Raw genomic sequence first — 12,275 nt, 5'->3', positions numbered from 1 at the left:
CGGGTAGGTGCAAAAAAAAAAAAAAACCGAAACAAACCACCAACAAAAAACCACACACCCAAACAAAAACCCACACACCACCACAACACGCACCCAGAAAACCAACAACCCCAGGTCCTGTACAGCACGACCCCAGAGTCGAAGAGAGGAGATACAAGCTGTAACAGGCTCATCCCATTTATTTTCTGGAGTCCTTATTGTCTAATCAAGCATGGCACTTTAACTGACCACACGGCTGAGGAGTGTTTGATCTGTATTAAGTGAGCTACTAAGTGATCCAGAGAGATGTGGTATCACCCCAGGAGAATCACCAATAAGAAGTGCATTTCTGATGCCTCTCCAAATCTCACTCTGTGAGGCAAAATGTGATGCCAGGAGTATTTAAGGGTGCATCAGCTAAGACGCAACAGGAAAAAACAGCAGTGTCTTAAAAAAACTACTTTAGTTACTAATCTAATTACAAACTGCCATTTCACCAATACTTTGATGTCAGTCCATTAGCATGAAAAGGTCTGGAAGCATGGAGGGAAATAAGGAGCAAACCTGCAAAAGTGAAAACAGCAACGTATATACATTTCTAGGTAAGAACTTTAGAGTAAACACAGGCTCAATTGCTCAGGACTAACACATGTAGAGATCAAATCAGTGGAGCACGAGAACGTTAAGAATTGCAAGTGACAAAAAAAAAATATCTCAACTTCCATTCAGTGCGAGTCTGAGCACATTTGAAGATTCCCTTAAAGAATATAAACACTGTTTGGAACTACACATGAGAAACGTTACCTGTAACTCCTGTTCTCTGATGGTGTACATCACAGAGAAGCCACTCTTGGGTCCGTGCTCTACATGCACATGACCAGCAGGAGTCCCCTAGCTAAGGCTTTGGCTGCTAAGCTCTAAAAACACTTTTTAAAAAAAATACGTACACATTAGACAAAAGACAGACACCACTAGACTAAATCAAACACTTTTTAGAGCAACCTGGAAGGTAAGAAACAAGCGCTGCATTGGAGAGCAAGCCTGACAGGTCACACGGCAGTAAGTCACTTATTAAGTGGGGAAAAAAAAAAAATCCGTGACAGAAGAGGGCTCCTGGCAGAGATGACTGCTGCTGGCCACCAGCCAAAGACCTACCTAGGGGACTCCTCCCACTAGTCATACATGCATGGAGCCCCAGAAGCACAATTAGGTTTATCTTGACATTTACACTGCGCTTATACGAGGATCTGCTGTGACAGCCACCTTTAGAGAAAGTGCCGAGCTTGGCTGAAGCCAGCCGGAGGCAGTGGAAGGAGCTCCTCCGATGTCCCGGACCACCAACGGCGAGCTGCCGGAGCCCTCTGTTGGCTTTGACAAGCATCATTACCGAACAGGCAACCGCCTGGTACCCAGAGCCTTCCCTGCAGTTCAACGCTTACCGGCATTAAAAACACTGTTGGGATAAAACCCGGTACCTCCAGGGAAAGAAGAGGCTGTGAAAGACACTTAAAGGGGGAAACCCAGGAACTACAGCATAGACGATTGGGTTTTTCCCGATGAGAAGCCACTTCTTGATTAAATTCATGGGATTTATGCAGAGCAGAAGGTTCTGGCTTACAGGAAAAGGCAGCCGTGTTTTAGCGTAGCACCCAGTACCACAGAGGTTAAGACATTCTAGCTCAAACAAGTCTGAAAACCAGAATCTAAATTTATCAAACATGCTTGCATCCTTCTTAGTCTGCATACGCTGCGATCAGGACACGCAGCGGCAGCGCTGGGTGCTGGGCGCAGAGCTATACTCAGTCTTTCCTTGGAAAAGCATTTCAGTTTTGTCTTCAATAGCACCCACAAAGTGGTTTATTAATGTATTATAGCTTATAAAAATATATATATAAATTCTTATAAAAAGAATTATTACTTTTTCCACAGGATTCGTGTGAGGAATACCACCTTTCTCCAATTATAGTTTAAAATCTATTAAAGTCAAGAAACCCAACAGCTTTTAAACTATTAAAACTAGTTTAATACAGATTCAGAAAGTATGTGTGTGTGTGTACACAGTCTGAATTCTGGTTTTCAGAATCAGAGCCCTGTTTATACTGCAAGGCAAAAGTGACTCCTGGAATTCCTTTTAATTAAGCAAAATCCTCTCGCCCTCTTCAGAACATGCTCCCATTCGGAACACACTCTGCTCCCCACACAGGAAGGCAGCATACACAGCACTGCCCACCCAAGCCCTGCTCTGCAGGAAGGGGAGCAGACCCTACTGATTAACTCAGTGTTTAGTAAATACAGACTTAGGTTGTCCTTTTACAGGGATTTTCTTTGAGACAGCACAGTTCTTCTGGGCACCCTTGAATTAAGTCTGGAAAAGGGAATGGCAGCAACCCACCCTTAGCTGTCACACCGAGAAGCGAGCCGGTGAGGTTGGACCTGATGTTCAACAAGCCATCGGTTCTGCTAGGAAACCAGTGAACTCTTGCCTAGGCATTGATCTTAAAGCACTTACGAACGCTTCAGTTCTAGACAAGGGCTTCACTGACTACTGCCTTCAAAGGTGGAAATCTTCTCACCTACTTTAAGCTCTTCATTGGTTTTGGACTTTTAAGATCAAGAAGAATCCTCCGATTCAAGTCTGGAACCCAGCTGATGGGAGACATCTGCATTAAGCATTTCTAACATTTGGTGATTTATGTCACCCTACATGCATTTCATTCCGGTGAAGCCATACTAGACAAGAGTTGATTGTGCATGTTGCTACACCAATGTAACTTGGGAGGCAAAAAAAAAAAAGCCCCAAACAAGTACTTTAGCAGGAAATGAAACAGGAGAAATACTGTCGAAATGCCTTTTTTTTTTTTTTTTTTTTTTTGAGAAAGCAGCACTACCTGACAATTTAAAAGAAACAAATTTATGCAAAAGCAGCTTGCTTTAGTAGCTCTTCCCTCAACTGAATCTTGAATTACTAGTCTCCAACACTGCGCTAGTAGCCAAGCTGCTAAGGAAAAATGCCTCATTTCCTCCAGTAAGCATGCTGAGCAATCCAGGCTGCTCCGTATTTCAGGCAAGTTTTATTTGAAGCGAATTATTTATGTACTTCGAAAAGATCTCCAAATCTGCAAGCATTCAGATTAATACCAGATGAAGACAAGAGTGCAAGTAGTAACAGATTCACAATCAATCCAGCGTGACTTAAGACACCATTTCCCTTCTGTACAACTGCACTAGCGGACGCCCTACGAACAGTTCTGCAGTACACAATGAAAAACTGGTAGACCCAACTTACGTAAGTGTGCAGGACAAACTTATTCCCCTAACTTTTTTTTTTAATCATCGTTTTTGTAAGCGTATCAATTCACTACTCTAGCTTGATGACATATTACAAAACAAAGGGAGTATTTTACAACACCTGGCAAGACAAGTAGTAAAGGCAAATAAGTTTTTGACAACTCGGTCTTAGAATCAACAGAAACCGTAACTTGTTTGAATTTTAAAAAACAGATGCAAGCACATGTTTTGATTGATCTGAACGCAGACCCGATAACTGGAATTCATTAATCTCTTCAGATCAATCCAATTAGGAAAACACGCAAACTGCTATTTAGAGGATTGAAAGCATCCTTGAACGCAGTTACCTCTGTTCTGGACTGCTGTTAGCAGGCTGCAGAGCTGAAGGAGCCTCTTCTGCAACCTCTGCATTCTCTTCTACTACATATTTACAAGAAGCATCCTGTGAGGTAGACAGTTTTCCTTCCTCACTTGAAAAGAAAAAAGCAAAGAAGTTATTTAATTCTTAAGCTTACTTACAGTGAAATTTCAAGCAACAGGAGAAAACGGGGATGGGTCCATATTTCACATGCAAATGGATTTTAAGTTATGATTGCAACATGAAGATCAAGCACATGGCTCTAGACTTCACAAATGCCTAATAATGCACCGGTGGTTACATCCCATAAAACTCAACTGGGTAAAAGAGCAGGAAACACAGTGGTTACAAATAAGATCGGAAAGGAAATAAGGAATGCGTGTGATGCCTGGAGTGGTAACAATCACAGTCATGATCCTCGACTATACATACCGATAGGATTTCAACACTCTGAAGCCAGAAGTATGCAAAAATGGAAGAAAGTATAAGAGAAGTTCAAGATTCCTCAGAAACTGGCATTAATAGTCTGTCCATGAAACATCAGCAGAATCATAAACTCACCACCGTTTTTATTGAACTCCCTCATAACTCCACAGTGAAATACAATGTGTGGGTTCCGCAGGACTAAGACTGCAGCCCAATCTACTTCATGAACTTCGTCTCAGACAAAACCATAGGTTGGTGGAAGAGCAGTACACTCACTGCGTAAGACATTACCACATAACTAGGCAGCCTCAAAAGTCATTGGTGAACAAATACTTGTTTGCCTCCAAATTAAAGCTTTTCTGCCTCTCTATTCCACCCTCTCCCACCTCAGCCACACCACCATGAGTGCACCGGAATACAAATTTGACCATATACCTGCAAGAGATAGTTATAAGGTAGCTTTGAAGCAGACAAACATCTTGCACCTCTTTGGCAACAAATCTATCCAAGAAGTCAGGAACATTTTAAAGCCACTGCTGATTTTTCTTCCCATTTTTACAGTCCATCTTTCAATGGATCCGTTACATTTCAACAAATCCTTCTCTTTCGCCCCATGCCTCCTTATATCTGCAGAGCCTCTAAAAATAATGGCTTTTGCATTGCCATCGCTCACCAAGATCCAGTTTTCCTCACCTGATCTCCACATCTCATTTGCCTTGATGCTCTCTGTATTAGTTCAAAATAAAATAGTCACCATCACAATCAGAACTGGCCTTCTAATGTTTTAAATGTGTAAAAGGGGCAGTCTCTGCTGTCATTCTTCCCTTCTCATTCTCAGTTTTGAACTAAGTTCAGAAACCACATTTTTGTCCTTCACAGTTCTTCAAAAATTCAACACTGCGCTTCTGATGGTCTTCCTCCCCTCAATGCCGACTTCGCCACCGTCAGTTTTCCACTGGCAGCGGACTATATGAAACTTAGGTCTGGAAGAATCCACTTCGCCAGGTATACAGGGCAGAGTAGGACCTCCTCTCACTACTCTAAATGTCCCTTAATCCAGACCTTTTTTTTCCCCAGCATTGCTTTAGGTATTTATTCCAAAGGAATTACTACTTTACTCTCCCATTTGTCGTTTTGGCACATTTAAGAATTGGCTTTAAGACACCTGCGTGAGCAGTGACTCAGTATGAGGCCACACACCTTTATCAGAGTAGAACAGCCTCTGCATTAAAGACCTCACCTTTCAGCCTCCTCCTCTACTTCCTTAATCTCCCCCGTCTAAATCGAGATCCCAGCACCCCCACTGCTAAGCGGTTTCTAAGATGTGACTGGCCAGAGTGCTAGGTAACCTCATTCCCACAAAAAACTGGACCAGATGATCTCTGAAGACCCTTCTGACCTGGGCGATTCTACGATACTGTGTCCCTTCGCACCTCTGTGCCCTTTTAACTACAAGAACTGAGGTACTTACTCCACAGCTCAAGCAGGTAACTCCCTGAAGGCGGGCAGGAACCTCCGCCACATGCTGCTGCCTCTTACTAGCTTTCGTACCGGTATCAGAAGTCACAGAATTTTCAAGCGCATGTGAACTACAGCAGTGTAAGGAGAAACGTAAGACCACTGTGGATAACTAAATCCAACTGTAAACGTTAACACAACAGGAGCGCAGACCATGTAAAAGCATTCCCCAAAATACAGAATAAACTGGAGAGGAGCTGCATCACTTCCTGGGTCAGCAAGGCACTGTGGTTTCCACGCCACAGCAGTCTGCACCGAGTCCCAATCCTGCTCTGCGCTGCTTTGGCTCAGTTCCTCTAACCGTGCCGCTTGATTCACAAGTGCTGTGCAGTCCCAAATGCTCCCTCCTCCCTACTGAACATCAGAGGTCAGGTGCCGAAAGCGATCAGAGTTGTTAATTATTGCTTCGATACCCAAAAGGATGGAAGCAAGAGTGACTGAAAGCTGTTACGTTTCAATTTCCAAACCATCCAAAATGAAGAGCACTTACCTACTCTACCACTAACAGGACAAAGCAGAACGAATTTAAAAGAGCAGCGAAAGGACTAACACAGGAAAGCTTTTCCTACTGAAATGGACGGGGATTTTTTTTTTTTAAGCAATTTCCAAGATACACGGCCAATTCTTTTCAATATTCAAAGTTAGAACAGTGACAGACACTAGAAAATTCTTCTAAAAGAATAATAAGAGAGTTGCATGTCAAAATGCCAGTACGATGTTTAGGATGTTCTGCTTTGTCAAGATGGTGGGGGAGGGGGGTGGGGGAAAGAGAACACACACCAGCTTCCGTTAATAAACCCAGAATTATTTTTGCAGGTCAGACTGTTTGTAGCCCTTAACTTCCCTGCGTAAACACTTGATACTAAATACAGTACACCAAGATCTCAGTAGACGAGATCTGAAGTAGATGAAATGGAAGTGTGCTTTATCCCTATAAAAGGGTTACGGTGTTGATGTATGCAATATGGAATGTAACCATACTGAAAGACAGCTATTCCCCAGTCAAACACACGGTATCAGAAGGTAACAACATTAAGGAGTTTGTTCTTCTGGCTATTCTAGGATGCTGTGTGCCACCTGTAGTCCAGAACAGATCCGACTCCCTCATTCATACCACCAAGAGTGATCACCCCAAGTGTCGGACGAATTATTCCCAAGAGCAGTGCCTGGCTGGCCCTCACCTCCTGTCCTCCACCATCCTGGATGAGGGATGGAATTCCAACCCGAATCTAACAATTCTGTGCAAAATCTAAAAAGCTTAGCTTTGACATGCAATTAACTGTACAGTAAAGAATAACTGTACATTAAAAATACATAATAATGCGCATCCGGGTCAAAAGTTATCGCGCCAGTCTTCCACTAATAATCCTCTGCTGAAAGGCAGGCTCATATGCGAAGTTGTATGTCACGGTAACTAACTGGAAGTAAAATTTCGAAACAATGACTTTGGAAGAAGGTTTCTAGTTTAAGTTCCCAGGAACTGTCACTTGCAAAGAACTCTGACGACAGTGTTCCATCAACAGTGCTTATTTTACAAGGGTGGGAAGACAACTGGTATTCTCACCTTTTGAACACAGCCGTTTCAGTTTTAGCATCTACGGTAAGGCTCAGCGTCTCCTTCATGCTGCCGTTCATCACCGTTTCCGTTACCTTGTCCGCATTTTCTGCATCGTCCTCCCCATCAGAGCTGGCCTCCATAGCAACGCTACCTGGGGCTAGATATACAGAAGAGAGTGAGCACACGGCTGCTTACATTTGAACTCCATGAGCAAGCATACCAGCCAATACAACCACCACGCTATTGCCGCAGTTTTGCGCACACTTTTGCAAAGACACCTTGCCGCGATGCCCACTATACATACATACAGAGCGTAACCGCTTCTTACAGACGGCTTAAGGAAAAGTCACGTTCTCCAATTTTTTTTTCCATTTGCAAGCCACACGGTGGTTTAGATTGACAATGGTTACTGCATCAGGCTTGCCTGAACAAGACTTCAGTCCGATTACTGTCACATATTGCTTTTTCTGTACAGTCAAGTTTATAACACAAGCCCACAGAGCACAAAAACTTGACAGTAAGTTTCCAAGTACAGACAAGCCTTTGGGAAGTCCATTCTCCCTGGACTTCTCCGCACTTCTTGTTCTGTCTGTTAATTGTATATACAAAGAGCTAATTAGCACCTTTGGCATTTATTCAGTTCATACATGTAGAAGAAAGAATTAGCGCATGCATAGTGAAGGTGACTTGGAAAGGAATGAGCAGAAGGGGAAAATCTGAACATGTTGAGGCTACTGGCCTATGGCCGCATCAGAAGAGGCTGGAGGCTAAACCAGCTCAGCAAAGCGTTGCCACAGGTGTGGCTCCTCTAACAGAACACACTTGGCTTCCTTATAATGCTTTTCTCTTCACGATGCGCCCGCTTTTCAGAGCTAATGATAATGCTGCCCCCTGTTTTAAATAGAAAACTATAGTAGTGCACACATTCTTTTGACAAATCATTTTCATTACCTGGCAGAACAGAGCAAGCCAGATGAGGTCTCTGGAAACCTGAATTTTCAAGTTCAGGGAGATCTTTCTCAGGTAAAACTATTAAAAGCCATTTGTTTGCATTTCTGAATGCAGCGTACTTACTCTCCAGCTGTGTTGCAAGAGCAGTTACATTTGCACTCAAGGGATCAACTGGGTCTGTGTTTGTTTCCATTTCCACAGGAGAGTTACTTCTTAAGGAATCCTTTGAGCTTCAAATACAAAGTAAAAAAGCTTCAGTAACGTTTCTGAATAGCAGAATGAAATGTTCTTACAACAGGATTTTTAGTTCTGTAGCAAAGCTAAATGGCCTAGAAGTCTACTGAAACCTGAATGACAGCAGGCTTATTTGTAGGAGTCTTGGAAGACACGCTAAACAGTTTAGTGATGCAAAATCCACCAGAACTGTTGGTGGTGGGTTTATATTTACTTGTTTTATTTGGTTTGATTACAAGTAGTAGTGGACATGTCCCTCGTAAATCAGGCATACGAGTACCCCTGGCTCCTTCCGCTTCCGACATTAACTGACTTTGTAAATGCACTCTTTGCAACTTGAAAAATGGTTCCCTGCTGAGACCGCCAACGCAGTCCTCACCATCGACTACAGAAGTGACTTTACTACTTAGTTGTATATACAGTATAACTACATGGGTTTAGTTCTGAGCTTTTTCACTTCTCACCATTTATGTCTTTTCTACCCACTAATGTGGCAACTCCAAGTCTTCATTTTCTAAACCCGTAATTATCATCAACTTATCTGCCTCAAGCATGAAACAATATGCTGGTTTGTGTTGGAAAAACTGTACTTTATACCCAAGCTGTTTAGCGCCAGACAGACAACTGAAAGCCAGATGTATAAAAGGAAGAGTCTGACTGAAGAATGAATCAGTTCTTGACTGCTAGTATTTGGCAACTCAGAATTTACATCTATACAATTAGGTACTTACACAGAAGACTTCAGCTATTTTTTCGTGTAGCATTCAAGCCAAGAAAGGGAGCTGTACTTCTGGCATTCTCAAAATAGCACAGAACTACCTAACCTAGATATCACAGCTACATAACCATGTGAGTTTTCAAAAAACTCACAAAGCGCCAAACCCACTTGTTTTATAACATCCATGAAACAGAAACGTCATAGACATTACGACCTTTAAATTCAACAGTTGATGAATTCAACTCTTCGCTAGGTTCAGTCTACACTACAAAAATAAGAAAAATCACTGCCCAAATCCTGGTCACGACAATATTAAAAAATGCAATTATTCTTCAAACACCCTCTAAGCCAACGACACACTAGGGTCCATCCATCCTACAGAAGCCTGCTATGACATAGATCATACAGACATGCTGTTATAAAACACTGGGGGGGGGGGCCTTTTGACACTACACTTTTTATTCCATCAGAACAATACCAACAGTCTTGGGTAAAGGAAACAAAGGTTGTCCTGAATTGCAACATTCTTACCTCAAAGAGGACGTGAACTCAGAAAAGGAAGCCCAGCCAGTTTCTTTTGCCGGCATAGGTTCTTCCGTACTCCACACATCAGACCCAACAGAATCCAGATTGGCACCATGTGCCGTCTCCATGGGTACATCAAAGTTAGCTGACCAGTTCGGTGCTGAAAAACCATCAACAAGTTCATTAGGAACAAATCTAAATAAAAGAACACAAGTGCACATATGCCTAACGCACTGATTCTCTACATGTACATTCCAAAAAGTATAAAAATTCATAACTAGACTTTAAAGCACATGCGGAAGAATCCTCTATAAACTGTTAAAAAAACAAAAGCATTCCCTAAACCAGAAATTCTGCTAGTAAAGCAGAATTTTAAAAACAGTAACTCAAGTATCCTGCTAATAATAATAAAAAAAAATCTGAAGAACAAAAACAACAAACCATACTACATCACAAGCACAATCCCGCTTCATTCTTTAAACAAACATAATGTTTTTATTTTTTCAAGACTAATTTCTACAATAGTAAAAAAAAACTTAAAAGAATTTTAATCCCTTTTTCAGTTTCCTATGCACATTTTTCTGAACACAGAAAAGGAGCATGTCAACTAAGGTATGGGCAGTCTAAAGTTCTCATGCACTAACACCACTGCTAAGTTTCAGAAAAGTTTAAGGCTTTTTACAACTTAAAATATTTATCAGGATTTTAAATTTTAGAGCAACTGTGACTTAACAGCATCTAATTTAGGATAGGTCAATTCAAAATACTTCACCTACCCAAGGGAAATACGTTTTTCATTAACACTTACATACAAAAAAACAGGCTGAAAAGGAAGCTCTGACTAGCAATTAGAAATTCCAACCCAGGCAGATATGGGAGGAGACCCACATGGATCAAAACTTGTTTGACACACAGATGCCAACGACACCAATCTGACAAAAGAAAAGAAAACCCTTAACTTCTTCTATTTTAATGTAATTCCTTACAGTCTAGATAACACAGGGCTTTTACCTACAGATATTGCCACTTTAGTTTAACTAAAGCCAGTTTAGTCTACTGTGACTTGAACGTGAAAATTTTTAAACCAATTACATCAGTTACGCCTCCACGTAAGAGTCTACTGATGCACATCTTTTATTCACACATGAAACCAGACCAATGCAAATTCACCTGGCTTCTTTGCTTTCTTCTTTTAAAACAAGAGCATTGTTAGTTGAAAATGTGGTCTGAAAGGCTTCCAGTAAAAATAACCATATTTTAGATTCGGAGATTAACCACCTATTACTTTTGCAGGCATTCAAGATGTATATATTATTACATTGCATCCTTCCCTTTCTGATTCCTCTTCCTTTTTTTTCCTCTTGAAAAGTAGAAACATGAATTTTAGAGAGATTAAGTAACTTAACTCAAGACACGTAAGGAATTCTAACTTCCCAACATTTATTTGCATGCTCTGTGGCAAGCAGTCTTTACAGTGAGAAAGACTACTTTATTAAGACAGTTGGAATAAAAATAGTAAATGAAGAGAACTCCTACAAAATAAGACTGCTAGATCTAACGCCTTCCTATAACTCAAAGCAGCTGGAAAGATGCTACGTACGTTCACTTAAGTCTACTTCCATTTTGTCCTCTGTATTGGTGTGAGATTCAAACAAGTCTTGTTTTGTTCCATCCTCTTCTTCAGAATCCGTGCTTTCTTCACTGTCTGTACTGCCCGAACTTAAAATACAAAGAGATAGTTTACATTCTGTGTTCAGTGTCAGACCCTGGGCACAATACTGGAGAGTTTGAGGCTACAGAGAATTACAACAGCTATCATTTCTGTTGGATTAACTGAGGTATAATTTGTTGGCTGTTAGTATTCTCATTGCTCTCAAAACCCCAAGGTTTAAGGTTTCTCACTTGATCATGTAAAGAGGCTATCTCTTCCCCCCCATCTGCAGGCAAGAGACAAAAATTAGTTTTATTCTTGACATGCAAAAGGGAGCAAAAAAGGAAAGTAAGGAATCAGATTTGCGTACAGAGATTGCTGGCCTATTTGGTCTCTTCACACTAAACGGAAGTGCTGAAATACAAACTCTTCAACACTGATTTAACAAGACAGAACTTGATTTATATTAAACCCCAGCAACAAGCCTATTTTAAAGTAATCTCCCCAACAGTATTCCAGTCCATCTTCTAACTACATACACGCTTTAAACCCTATGGGCACCTCTCCCTTCCTGGTAAGTGCAACTAACAAAAAACCCCAAGGTGTTGTAAGAAGGTAAGGCTATCCCTGAAACACATCCCATTAAGTAACCACAACACCATCAGGCAAAATAATTGTTTGTACAGAAGGTATTAGCAACAAGCATTTTGAAGGTTGGAAGGGAAGAAGCGATCAAGTTTGTGACTCAAGCCACAAGAAGGTCAGAGAAACCAAGACTACCCTGGGACAAAGTTCAGCACCAAGCACAGCCCTGAGAGTTTTGGGGACCAGATGGCCCTTCCCCTCAGAGCAGCTCCCTGTGCAGTTTTCCCCACAGCCACACTGGTACTGTAGAGAGCACAACAAGGTCTACAGAGGTGTGGAGCCGGACTGCCTTGCCCAAGGGAAGAATGGCTGAGCAGGTTTAAAAGCAGAGGAAAAGAGTAAGCATCGGGAAAAGAGTAAGCTACAAAAGCTCAAGTGCAGAAAAAGCCGAGTAGGCAGGAGAGCTGTTGCCATCTTCTGCAGA

General features: G+C 41.6%; 1 protein-coding gene across 12 annotated transcripts in view; it reads right to left on the bottom strand.

The window, feature by feature from the left end:
* Positions 1-12,275, bottom strand: part of PPP6R3 (protein phosphatase 6 regulatory subunit 3) — a 64,378-nt gene that overhangs the window by 1,536 nt on the left and 50,567 nt on the right. For 9 of the 12 annotated variants that reach the window (XM_013298263.3, XM_055813599.1, XM_055813596.1 and 6 more), the window contains 5 exons: positions 11,156-11,274; positions 9,562-9,715; positions 8,202-8,308; positions 7,134-7,284; positions 3,615-3,737 (listed from right to left, as the gene is read on the bottom strand). In XM_013298263.3, coding sequence (XP_013153717.1) covers positions 3,615-3,737; positions 7,134-7,284; positions 8,202-8,308; positions 9,562-9,715; positions 11,156-11,274 — 654 coding nt within the window. Of the gene's footprint in view, positions 1-3,614; positions 3,738-3,775; positions 4,076-7,133; positions 7,285-8,201; positions 8,309-9,561; positions 9,716-10,363; positions 10,488-11,155; positions 11,275-12,275 lie in introns of those variants that run through there. The other 3 variants (XM_055813604.1, XM_055813603.1, XM_055813605.1) reach the window with 3 other exon arrangements.

The sequence above is a fragment of the Falco peregrinus genome, chromosome 9 (assembly GCF_023634155.1).
Source record: "Falco peregrinus isolate bFalPer1 chromosome 9, bFalPer1.pri, whole genome shotgun sequence".
NCBI classification, from domain to species: domain Eukaryota; kingdom Metazoa; phylum Chordata; class Aves; order Falconiformes; family Falconidae; genus Falco; species Falco peregrinus.
Note: the sequence above shows the minus strand (reverse complement) of the source record. Positions and strands in the feature narration are given on the sequence as shown.